Source organism: Stegostoma tigrinum, chromosome 3, assembly GCF_030684315.1.
Source record: "Stegostoma tigrinum isolate sSteTig4 chromosome 3, sSteTig4.hap1, whole genome shotgun sequence".
Classification (NCBI taxonomy): domain Eukaryota; kingdom Metazoa; phylum Chordata; class Chondrichthyes; order Orectolobiformes; family Stegostomatidae; genus Stegostoma; species Stegostoma tigrinum.
This window is the reverse complement of record NC_081356.1, coordinates 40,287,727-40,301,039: the sequence shown is the minus strand read 5'-3', so window position 1 is coordinate 40,301,039 and position 13,313 is coordinate 40,287,727. Positions and strand designations below refer to the sequence as shown.

The 13,313-nt window shown below is 40.2% G+C and overlaps 1 protein-coding gene across 4 annotated transcripts in view; it reads right to left on the bottom strand.

Moving 5' to 3' along the window:
- Nucleotides 1-13,313, bottom strand: part of LOC125451339 (programmed cell death 1 ligand 1-like) — a 61,619-nt gene that overhangs the window by 7,724 nt on the left and 40,582 nt on the right. The window contains exon 1 of one of the 4 annotated variants that reach the window (XM_048528362.1): nucleotides 8,547-8,886. The exons of 2 other annotated variants lie outside the window; for them this stretch is intronic. Coding sequence is in view for 1 of the 2 variants with exons in the window: in XM_048528359.1 (XP_048384316.1) it covers nucleotides 3,086-3,140 (55 nt within the window). In the remaining variant the exon portion in view is untranslated. Of the gene's footprint in view, nucleotides 1-3,085; nucleotides 3,374-8,546; nucleotides 8,887-13,313 lie in introns of those variants that run through there. One more of the 4 variants, XM_048528359.1, reaches the window with a different exon arrangement.

The following is a 13,313-nucleotide window of genomic DNA, read 5'->3' as shown; positions in this document are numbered from 1 at the left end:
TACACAAAGTATTGTGTATTTTAAACTTTTGTTTTAGAATAATTCTATCATTTTCTGCAACAATTTAAAAATCACTGTACAAAGTCACCAGCTGTACTACTGAGATTAATATCTGCAATATTACAGGATCTGCCAGTAAATCACCTCTTTTTTTGATCTAATCAGTGTGGTAAACCTATTTTCCATTAAATTGTCTGATTTCATTCTGACCATGAATGTTTTCATTATTGTTAATAGACTGTGAAGTTGCAGTCAAAGTGCACACTAAATAATAAATTTAGGATTGCATGCGGAGGTGGGACAGTGGTACTGCTGCCTCCCATTGCCAGGGACCTGCGTTCAATTGCACTCTCGGGCGACTGTCTGTGTGGAGTTTGTACATTCTCCCCGTGTCTGTGTGGATTTCCTCCGGCTTCTCCAGTTTCCTCCCACAGTCCAAAGAGGTATAGGCTGGGTGGATTGGCCATGCTAAATTGCCTGTAGAGTTCTGGGATGTGTAGATTAAGTGGGTTACAGGGGGATGTGTCTGGGTGGGTGCTCTGAGGGTCAGTGTGGACTTGTTGGGCCGAAGGGCTTTGTTTCCACAATGTAGGGATTCTATGATCTATGCAGAAAGTCAGGAGTATTTATTACAGGGACACAGTTCAGCTCATTTGCATTTTAATAGTAAATTGAGTCGGCCTTTCTTCTAAATACTGAAGGACAAGGATTTTTGTCCAGTACCATTTACAGCAAAAATGATTCATAATTTTCAGTTGCTACAGCACATGCTTTTAAATTTCCAAAGCAGCTGTTTATGACCAACTGGTCACCAGGGAGAAAGGGTGAGTCAGAGTTGTATCTTGTCAGAGTGTATTTAAAAAAAAGTGTTTACTCAACTTTTAAAAAATTTTGAGCCAATGCCATATGCTTTGGGAGTGGGAATGAATTGGCTTGCTGTATAAATTTTTCATGGAAGCCACAAAAGGCATGCAAGTATGGTTGATGTGGCATTTAGCCAGACTAAAGCAGCCTGGCATTTTAATTGGAATCCAAAGTAGTAATGTTTCCTCTCAATGTAAAATTAGAAATGAAAAAGAAATAAGTCTAAAGAAGCTGAGAACCAATTGTTGGTGCAAGCAGACTTTGTTACATGGAAATGTGAAATTAAACAAACTAAAATCTTTTAGATCTTTCCATACTCCAGATGGTACTGGAATTCACTGAAGTAAAATCCAGAACTGTCATTGATTCAATGAAACACCACCAGAAGTAGGAGTAGCTACTTGGATTAAAATGTGTAATATATTCATTTTTATGCTAAACCATGAGACAAGGAGGGAAGTCTAATCATACTACTGTCTTTGCATATTGCGTTTGCACTAGATGGTAATTTTAATTGAAATAGTTACGTTTAATTCTTGGGTTTTATTTCAGTGTATGTTATAACATAGGCAAAAGAAAACTGGTTCTGTAACCAGAAGTAGCAAATGGTTATTAATTCGTAGTTGTAATAGCGTGCAGAAAGTCAGTCACAGAGTTAACGCAACAAGGTAATTTCACATTTTCTACCGCCAGATACTATTACGACATCAGTATATAAAACCAACCATATACAATCTATTGAGTCTTAGAATTACTGATACAGCGGCAGAGTACAATTGCAGTACTCATGAACCACCATAAAAATTCTGGAAAAACACCTAAAACGCACAATATTTGTTGTCCTAAACAAACTTGGACTCTGCTGTTGCCCTACAAGTCCTTAATTGATGATCCTGGTCATTGTATTCGGTGTCCAAGAAACACAGGTCCAGCTTAATTCTGTCAGTTTGGAGTGGTTTATTGCAAATGTGACTAGAATGTGAACAATAGGTACTCAATCCACCCATTTGTATCTCATCACAGGAGGAGGAATAGATGTTTTCATGCTAATAATATTGCAAACTTTAGTCCTGGTTACCAAGTGTTCCCTGACACTTATTTCATTAGTAGGTCCTGACCCGTCCAAACTTTTTTTTATTAAACGGAGGAAGCTGGAAGTACGAGAATGGGGAAATACAGCCATCTACTTTGGCTAGTAGTGTCCAACCAATAACATTCTCCCCCAAAGCGTCACGCGTCGCTCCAAGACTGAGCTCTAGAATATGACCACATCCCAAGCATCATTCCATATCAGAGATAATGGGAACTGCAGATGCTGGAGAATCCGAGATAACAAAGTGTGGAGCTGGATGAACACAGCAGCCAAGCAAAGATGCTGCTTGGCCTGCTGTGCTCATCCAGCTCCACACTTTGTTATCATCATTCCTTATCGATGGGAAAACATTACGTGGCGGTGAATGGGTGTGGGAGCAGGTGGTGTGCAATGTTGAGTGCAATGCACACAGGTCAGTTTAGTACTGGGCAACATGGCGTCCCATAGAAATTTGAGATTTAACAAAATAAAGTAATTCGACCCTTCATTAGAAGTTCAACTGTCGCTATTTTAATACTTTGTAAAGGCTAAAGTACATGATTCACATTGAGAAATACTAAATTAGTAATTTAGTACAAGAACATTCAATCTCAGATCGAAACACCTCAGTCAATTTGAACTATTTTTTTCCATCAAGTGCCAAGTAAATGTTGAATTACATTATATGAACACTTAATTGTACCTACAGCAGTGTACATACAATATTATCAATTACTGCCTAAAACTGTGGGGCGATTAACCTTGCTAATGATCCATTACTATTTCATGCCTTCAAGTACAGTCATTTAAACTTGGGAATGGTGGTACTCGACTGCATTTTCACGCTTAGTATCCACTCCCATCAGCGGTGGTAGGACCAAAGGAACTATCGTCAACACTGCCACAGATGGCAGTAAAACGCTCAACAATTCCTATTTGTATTAATTCCGATCAGCTCCTGTCTGTATTTTTAAAAAATCAGAATCGCACACTAGACTCATTTCTTTGAAATCATAACATGACTACGTCTTCCTCCATAATCACACGTTTCTATCTCCAGGTTACTCCTTTTAGGTACTGTTCCTTTGTAAAAAAGACACACTAAAGTATACACATTAAGGACATATGCGGCAGATTAATTTATCTTACCAGCTCTCCAGTTAATGTTTATCAGCAAGTCACCAGTTGTATCTCTAATGTTCATGAACTGAAACTCTGACTTTCTCTATATAAACATGGTACAAAAATTTCCCAGCTTAATCGGTCACGTGTTAATTCCGGATTCAAGCCGGCGGTATAATCAGTCACCCTCGGTAATGTGGTTCCTCGAACCGTAAATGCCGCAAGACGAAATCTGATTTCATTTGGGATTTATATGTCTGCTTTAAGCGGCAAGCCTTCGCTTTCCTTATGAGCTGCAGGTTTGTCTGGGAAGTATCTAATTTCTCAGCATTGTGAATCGTTCTGTCCCCTCCCGCCCCACGCTCACCACCTCCCCATCCAGGGGCTTGTAGCTCAGTGGGTACCCGCAATCTGACTCAGCCTCCAGTTGATGTAGACTCGCGAATCCCCCGAAAAGTTGAATGAATGTTTGGACGACAGTTTCGGAAATAGGTGAATCAAACTGAAATTCTCCAGGCTAAGACCAAAAGCAAAAGCTACAAAAATTGAACCAGGAAAATTAGTCAACCTTAACTGTTAACATTGTCTCATCCACAGACGGTGGCTTACCGTCATAATTATTCCAGCCCTTTCTTAGTTGAGTTCTTCCATTTGGTGTATTTTGTTTCTTTTTCCAATATATGGAGTTCTGCAATTACTGGTTCCCTTGAAAATTACATCACTGTTTGGTCCCCTGTTGCCTTCTTCCCTTCTCCAACAGCTTTCTAAAAAGAATCTGGAAGTTCTATGGTATCTAAGTCCATTCACTCGTCCAGTATTATGTCCAGTGGTTAGTGTTCACATTAAGGGCACTAGGGTTAGTACCAATTGATCCTAACTACAATAACAATAACACATTTAGCGTCTTTTACAAAATGACGTACTCCAAAGTTTCACAGAAGTGCGAAATGCAAAATTTGACACCAAGCTTTGTTAGCCAGTTTTAGGCAAGGTTATCAAAAGCGTGTCTAACTTATGTAGTTTTTGAGGAGCATCATAAAGGAAAAAAAGGACGTGTTGTTGCAGCATGTGAGAAATTGCCAAGGTTACAGTAGAATGGTGCAGGATAGAGATGACGACAGCATGAATGAGGACTTCAGCTGCAAGGGAGTTGTCAGGAGTATGGTGGGCTGAGCTAATGAATGTAGTGAAGATGGAACTGTGTAGTCTTTGTAATGATATAGATATGATAGGAAACTCATTTCAGGATAAAATATGGTATTTAGTTTCTGAATGGGCTTGTTCCATTTCAGACGATTGCCAGGGAAAGGGATGGAGCCAGTCACTAGTGAATGGAATCTGTGGTGGTGATCAAAGGCAGTGGATATTTTCCAGTATGGAAATGGAGAAAATTTCTGCCTGGCTGGTAATTAATACCAGAAAAGTAATCAGATGGTTTAAAGTCAGTACATATGAGCTGGAAGAGCAGCCATTATAGGCAATACTCTGACTTTGATGGATCCATCTTAGAACCTGACATTGTTTCCACTACTGATTGTATTGTCTTCTGACAGGAGAGATGGCCACCCTGACTCCAGCCTATCCCCAGTTCAGCAACTCCTAGCTCAACAATGAAAATGCAGATTCTGACTTCCTTGAAATCTGCATGTTTACATTTCAGTATCAATCATCAGAAAAACAACTTCCTAGCTATCCATCTTTTCCCATGTTATTATCCACATTTTATAACAATGCCATAACTGCTCCTTCCTCTGGGTTTGTGCGGTATCCATATAATGTATAGAAGTGCTTCAGAATATTAATTGGCATCATCTCTTTGGTCTCTAGAAATAACACTTCTCATTGTGTTCTTTTAATTTTCCGGACAGCTTAATCAATGTCTTTACATTTCAATCTTGTGAATCTTCATTTTACCACAAGGGAGAGTTTCAAAAAATTAGTTACATCAAATTATTGTCCCTACCATTTTGACACATGGAATCAATTCCTTCATTTTGTCCTCAGTTTCCATGCCACCGCTCCCATGTCATCCTCATTCCACGCCATTCTATTCATGCATTCTCTTCCCTCTCTCCCATGCTATCTCTATCACAGTCTTGCTCTCTCCATCCCTTGCATCGATTCTATCCCATCTCTCCAGAGAAATAACCTCTCCAGTCAGGGTAACTGTGTGTGTGGCCCCATTCTGCTGTTTTTGGTCTTCAATATCACCATCCATCCTCCAGTGTCTCCAACTATTAGCAGCTGAATGTGTGACTCCATGTGCACCAGGATCACCAACTAAATAATCCAACCCATAGACCTACTCTTTAAGCTAAACAGTCAAACAATCCAGGCAGATAAAAACTCAGTCTTACAATTACAGATGTAAGGAGAAAGATCAGAATGCTCACATAGAGCAGATCTGTCCATTTATCACCTGTTATATACATTGCTTCACACCATTTGACTCATACTGCAGATAGCTTCTATTGTGAACTGGAAGAAGATAAAGGCATATAAGCTGAGACTGGCAATGGCCTTGACTGTCACTATAGGTGTGCTTCAATCTAAGAGGCTTGATGCTGCTGTGAAGTAGTCTTCTTTTTGAATTAGACCTGACAATCCTCTATTGTTTTCATATATCCAGCTAATGGATTTAGTTGGGGTGTCATGCTGATGGGCTGGTTCAGGTGCCAACTAATCTGCTTGATTTTTGTTTTATTCTTGTTCTCATCCTTTTCAATGAAACCAATCCCAAGTGTGTTAAAAAAAGGCAGTAAACTATAAAGAGCTTTCCTCTTAATGCACAAGCACGTAGCTGGTCTGACTACAGCTTCAGTGTTTACAGACATTTTGGTTTTGAATTGCTTCTTTTATAATAAAGTAAATGGCCTTGACTTGATGTATCCTTGTCCTGACACTTTACCACCAACTCAGGCCAAACCTATATATGAACATACAAAATAGGAGCAAAAGTAGCCACTACTCCTGGAGCACAGTTTCTGGTGTAGCATTGTATTTGTACACATACAAGTGTAGCCAGCAGGCTGCTGGGCACCCAGGCCTAAGAGTTGGCCAGTGAAGTGGAATTATGGGATCTAAGTGCTGAATAAACTCTCTACAAACTCCAGACTGTCTGCAACTATAATCAGATGACTACATCATGGTGTGAATGAGAACATCTGAACTATTAATGGGCACAAATGTTACCTGATATCAGTGGACACAAGGGACACATCTGTATGTGAACCCTTCCCTGCAGAACAGTATCTGGCTTGGTAACCCTGGAAGTGAACATCAAAACTATTTCTGATGATTAAGAACTGCACTCTGATTGGAGGCCTCAACAAAACATTCTGGAAATATGCCAGAAAGGTATAACCCTGGGTTTTGCCTTGGAAAAGATGCAGAGTCTCCACTGACAGACTGAAGGCTCTCAAGGTAAAAGAATACCGTACCTGGGGAGTTTAACTGCAATATGAGAGCCCCCCACCGTTTTCCCACCCCCAACAGAGATAGGGAGAAAGATTTTTGTGTTTTTCTGAAGAAAGATCTGGGCTCGAAATGTCAGCATTCCTGCTTAAGGGAGAGACCACTTTGCTAGCCTGTCACCAAGTTCAAGTGTGCATGTGAAGTGTTTCTGGGAACCTTGGGTAGTTAGAAAGAGTTGGGTAACTTAATGTTGAATAACTTGCTTATTTTTGATTACTGTATTGCTTTAATGAAGTTGCAACTGTTTTATTGGCATTGAACTGTCCACATTCTCCATTTAGGTGGCACGGTGGGTCAGTGGTTAGCACTGCTGCGTCATAGCGCCAGGGACCCGGGTTTGATTCCACCCTTGGGCAACTGTCCATGTGGAGTTTGCACATTCTCCCTGTGTCTGCATGGGTTTCCTCCTGGAGCTCCCGTTTCCTCCCACAGTCCAAAGATGTGCCGGCTAGGTGGATTGGCCATGCTAAATTTCCCGTAGTGTTCAGGGGTATGTAGACTAGGGGGATGGGTCTGAGTGGAATGCTCTGAGAGTTGGTGTGGACTTGTTGGGCTGAAGTGCCTGTTTCCACACTGTAGGGATTCTATTAAAAAACTTGAGCCTGTTTATTGGCTTAGAAATCACAGGTACTTGGGTAAACATATTTTAAACAATATATTGATTGAAGTGTGCAGATGTATGTGTTTTGTCAATGAGTACACAAGCAATTTGCCTCCACTTGCAATTTGCCAAGTTAAAAGAGCATCTGACTGCATGACCCCACAGGATAGAAGAAAATGCAGTAAACTTTAAGGAGTTTTCCTCTTAATGCGAAAGAATGTGGTGGTCTAGGCTTTTTGAGGCTATGGGATACTGGGCCTTGCTAATTTAATGGGGCTAATATTCTTTAGCAGTACTTGGAATACCTTTGACTTGGGCTTATAGATCAGGAAAAATAATAGTGTTCAGATCAAAAGTAAAGGGGAGAGATTTAGCAAGAATAACTGCAAAATTAGCATACCAAGTTTATATTATCAGTGATCATCATTGATGCAGAGATTGGTTGGGTTTTATAATGAAAATATTAAAGAAAAATGGTATTTCAAAAGTGAACTGAATTAATGTTTACATTTTGAGAAGATTTTCTATTTTACTTGAACTTCTTTAGCTTTTCAAGTATTTTTCATACAAACCATGTACTTGGCAAGTGCACAGGTTGGGCTGGTTTCTAGCAAGTATGGCACGTCATTATATTACACGAACCCACGGGAGTCAAAGGGCAAAGTGGTCTTCAGACTACCTGTATGCTAATATTTTAGTGAAGGGCCATCCTTACAACCAATTATGGGGACAGGTTTCACAAACCTGCCTTGTTTTCTCTTGAATATGTATGAGTAAGTTGGGATCTAATACACATGTTTGAAATGACAGAACAATTTGGTAGCATAGACAGGTAGAAGCTATATCTGCCATTGCAGAAGTCCAGGTCAAGGAGACTTAGCATCAAAATTTGAAGTAGGCCATTATTTGGGAACAACATCAGAAGTTGCTGGAAAAGCTCAGCAGGTCTGGCAGCAACTGTGAAGAAAAATCAGAGTTAATATTTTGGGTCCTGTGACCCTTACCAAAGAACTGGGATGCTGTTTGTAATTCTCCCAGAGGAACCTTGTGAGATAAAATTTAGGGACGCCACCACGGTATACTATTGCCAGGAATACTGGCAGGCAAGACAAACACGAGTAGTTGACCACATCGAGAATGGGAAATCCAAAACTGTTACGTCTAACGACGAGAAATGATAAGTTCCGGCCACGCTAACATCAAGTATAATAATAAGCAATTCCTTGCGTTTCGACTTATGACCAAACAGATCGCTTCCCCAATGTAGAATTTCAGATATTTGATTTTAAAAAAGTTGCCTGACGCAGCGCTGTGTGTACTCGCACGTAATTTTTCGGGGCCTGGGGCTTCTTGGAGAAATTTACAGCGTTGTCACTTGAAACTAAAAGAATCCCGAGGGTAACAGGGACTAACCCAATGTTGCGCTATAGCGGAGTGCACATTGTGTTCTGTCAGAGCTCGGCGGAAAAGACACTTGCAACTTTCCTCCGGGTAAATTGTTAGGATCTTGGTCATGATACTCAGGGCGGAGGCCTTGGGCTAAAACCAGTTCCGTACGGGAGAATACACACGGATCGGTCCGATATCCGCCTCCGGCAGGTTATCCTTTCAAATCATCGAGTGGTCTGTGGGAAGGAAGTGAATCGAGAGAGAGAAATGTGTGTCACGTCCGAATGAACGGCCAAAGAAAATCGAACTTTTGTAAAGGAAGGAGGCGCCAGAAACAAACAAATCTAACCAAACTACTGTAAATACAACACGGATGTCGAAGCAACAAAAAAATGACATTATAGAAAGCGTAAGTGAGAGGTTTTGATTAAAAAAACAAACGCGTTAATTGTATATTAGAGGCAGGCTTTGCAAATTGTTAGGAAAATAATTTGAAGGTTTAATTATTTTTGCTAACGTTAATTGTGTTTTTATCGAATGTATTATTGCCCTCACGAGCAATTCTGGACCGTTGGTCTTGGAGGAACATGCTGTGTGGCATGTAATTCTGTAAATAAAAATTAATAATCGAACACTTCCCTGTTCTATATGGCCATTCAAGTTTAACCCTTTTTTTTACTTTTTCCTTGTGGACACTGCTGCCATCTGACCACTTATTGCCCTTGAGAAGTTTATGGTGAGCTTGCCTTACAGTCCATGTGGTGTAGGTACAAAACAGTGCTTTTAGGAAGGAAGTTCCAGGATGTTGACACAATCAAAGTGAGGGGACGGCGATATATTTCCAAATCAGGATGCTGTGAGACTTGGAGGGGAACCTGCTGGTGATAGTGTTTAAATGTATGTGCTGCCTTTGTTCTTTTATATTGTAGAGGTCATGTACTCAGAAAGGCCTGTTATAGGAGCTTTTGGTGAGTTGCTGCTGTGCATTTTGTAGATGGTGCACACTGCTGCTGCTGTCTGTGGTGGAGGGAGTGAATGTTTGTGGATGTGGTATCGATCAGGCGGACTGCTGTGTTCTGGATGTTGTCAAGTTTCTTGAATGCTGTTGGAGCTGTACTCATCCAGGAAAGTGAAGAGTATTAATTGTCCATGATAGGGCCTCTATTGGTAGCGACAATGAGAAGGCAATCTACTGGCCTTTCCACCAAAGATGGAGTGTGGGAAGAGCTGGGAATGCAACGGAGACAAATTTTCATCAAGGCTGCAGTATCAGAGGTAATTGATACAATACCGTCATCCTATTAGACCATTTAAGAGAAAGTTCCAGTCAGGAGATCGGGTAGACTATAAAAGAGAGCGTCATTGGGAATGGAAAGGTCTTGGTGATGAAATATATCTTAATAACAAGACAGTACATGCCAAAAATAACTATTATAACTACTTGGAATGACTTATACAGTCTGCAATTCTGAACAGTTGATACAAGCATCAAAATACCTTGGGCTGGGTTTTCCCATCGGAAACTGGAAACAAGAAGCAGCACCAATTCTGTAGTGTGTTCCAACCTCCTTTACCAGCCAGCCATAAAGTGCAATTTTCATGTGGCCAGGGTCTGAAGGAGTCTAGGTTCAGCACTGCTGCCCAGTTAATGGCTTGGAGAGTGGTGGATGGGTTTGGAGACAGGACATCAGGGGAATAGGCCACATATTGGTCTGAATCATCATTGTTGCTAAAACTGTAATTTCTGAGCATCCTTAAAAGAAAAATGAAGTGTCCTTCATCTTCAGAGTAGTTAGGTTAATTTGAGAGGTGGAATCTGAGAGAGAGTGGAAATGAAGGTCAAATGTCATTGCTGATCAAGAACAAAAACAAAGTTGCTGGAAAAGCTCACCAGGCCTGGCAGCATCTGAAGAAAAAACAGAGTTAACATTTCGGGTTTGGTGACCCTTCCTCAGAACTGCTGATCAATATGTTTTCTTTAACTGTTCATGTTTTTCCATCAAATTAAACAGTTTCAGTATTCCTATCCCTGTTCCTGACAAGCTGAGGTTGGTCAGCCACAGTGTTCCCATTGGCTGGCCATCCCCATGAAAATCTGTGAAATCAGTAGGGAAATCTTGACAAAATCCATAATATCCTCAAATAGGCCAAATTATTGAGATGGCAACTTCATTCTCCTGCTCTGTCCCCATCCTCAGGAAAGTTAGCAGAGGAAGGGGCAGAGGCTGATTGACAATGCCATTTTATTTAGTTAATTAGCCACTAACCCATCCCTTGTGCCACAAATAATCATGTTTATTTTGAGATGACATAGTCAAGGACTGAATGTGGTAATGAGAATAATCGTGGCACTCATACTAGGGCTGTCACACCCACCAAACAATTATCTTCTCTGGATGCATACAAGATGTCTGTCCAAAGGTATTTTTTGGTGAAATCTGTTTTACTGAAAGACATGTTCAACTAATAGGAGAGTGCAATGACTAATTGGTACTTCTAACATTTAGAAATCTTTGTAATTATTGATGAGGGGGTAACACACTGGAATTTGAGACAGTTGTCATTGACAAGATGAGAATACAATTTAACATTGGTAATCTGGCCTGTTTGGCTATTATTCTTTCAAGTATTAGGCAAAGTGGAGCTGGTAAAACTTGAAGTCAACAGCCCACTCTGTTCATTACAGCCACAGACAAAAAGTATTATAATCTAAAGCGAGATGATGGATTTGTGATTCTATGTGGCAGTTATCTTCAGGGATATTATCTTGTTTAATGGAGTGCTGAAGATCATATACACGCTGAAAGTTATGTGAATGATCACTCATTATGGAAGAATGGACACTTGAGGTGAGAAAAATTATGACCTGACTTTGCTCCATTATAACAAATTCTTTCAGAAGAAATCTTAAATGTTAATTGGTAGATACTAACCACAAACTGTTATATTGTTTTATATGAGCTGACAGCATAAATAAAAAAATCAACATAATGCTTTGCACAGAGTAAAGAAGTCTTTAATTGTTTTGAGATCCTGGTCATTTATTATTTTTGCTCCTTTTAACAGAGGAAGGAATCTTGATTATATTAATTGTAATTCTAGTGGAAGATGTTCAGATCTCAGCTGTGGTCATATATATAAGTGCAGTGCTTGTTTGATAAACACATACTAAAATTGGAAGAATGCAGAAAAGAGTCGCTTGTCTGTATGCAAAGGTTAGCGAGATGGTCCATACAAAAAAGGAGTGCAGTGGTAGAATCCTGACATCTGGTTCAGAATGTCTAAATTCAAATGTCACCTTTGCCAGAAAAGTATCATGTCATGGATCAAAACTAATGGATCAAAATATAATTAATATATCAAATGGCTCCAAAAGAGTGTTATTTCTCTTGGTATGTGTGGTATATCTTTGTAAGTAAAAACTGATAAATGAATAAAGACTTCAGCATTCTGTTATTCTCTGCCTGGCTATCTGAGTTTTGACAGCGGTACTGAAAGGTACAAAATGTTGTAAATTGTTACAAGGATGTCATGATATGGAACAAATGTACGTGACATGTGGTGAGAATGGGATCACCATAGTCCTTAAAATGACAAGAACGTTGCCTATTAGGGAGTTAATGGCCTGGTTGCTTTGAAAAGTAGTTCTTGTGGAGCCTGAGAATTGCGGGAGTAAATGCTCAGTTTTTCTTGAAATGGTCATTTTCCAAGAGAGCTCTCCTGGTTGGTGGGGTGGCAAGTAAACATTGTCTATGGGATGGGTTAAGTTTGATGACTTTGATTATCTGTATTCACCCATCATTTGTATGCTTGTATGTGCAGACTGTGTATTGTAGCTGGGCCCTGCCTGATGTGTTGTGTAGACAGTTTACCTGTCTGTAGCTGAACCCAGTTACAATTCTGAGACTGCATTCCACCACATAAGAACTCATCTTTTCCTTTTCTGTTCCGTGCTGTGATTTGTACATAAATCAGACCACACAAAGTTCATTCATTTTCCTTCCATGTTTATTTCTAGAGATTAAACTTCTCATATTTAAGTCATTGAAATAAATAATTGGAAGATAGGAAAATGTCAGGCATGAAAAGACATTCTTGTTCTTCCAGCTAGTCCTACATATTTAAAATGCTTCGATCAGCACAAAATACAAACTTCAATTCAACCAAAACAGTTTTAAAAACATGGGAGAGTCAATAAAATAAGGTTAATTTTAGAGAACACATTTCTTGACAATTCCTCTCCAACCTTCTGAGGCAATCAAAAATGAATCCAAGTCACTCTGGTTCTAAGTCCATGCATTATGAGGTAATTGCTTTTCCATTTTATCCTTACAGACACTATCTGTGAAAGAAAGGAGGAGGACATGCCCCCATCTACACCAGTGGAGCAGAGGTTGAGAGGGTCGAGAGGGTCGATAGAGTCAAGTTCCTTGGTGTGACGATAACTGATGACCTGTCCTGGACCTCCCATGTAGATGCGATGGTCAAGAAGGCAAAACAGCCCCTCTTCTTCCTCAGGTGGCTCAGAAATTTGGCATGATCATAAGGACCATCCCCAACTTTCAAGATGCACCATAGAAGGCATACTGTATGGGTGCATAACGGCCTGGTACGGCAACTGCTGTGCCCAAGACTATTGGAAATGATAGAAGGTTCCGTGCACAACCCAGATTGACATGGAAGCCAACCTTCCATCCATAAATAATAAAATGTGAGGCTGGATGAACACAGCAGGCCCAGCAGCATCTCAGGAGCACAAAAGCTGACGTTTCGGGCCTAGACCCTTCATTG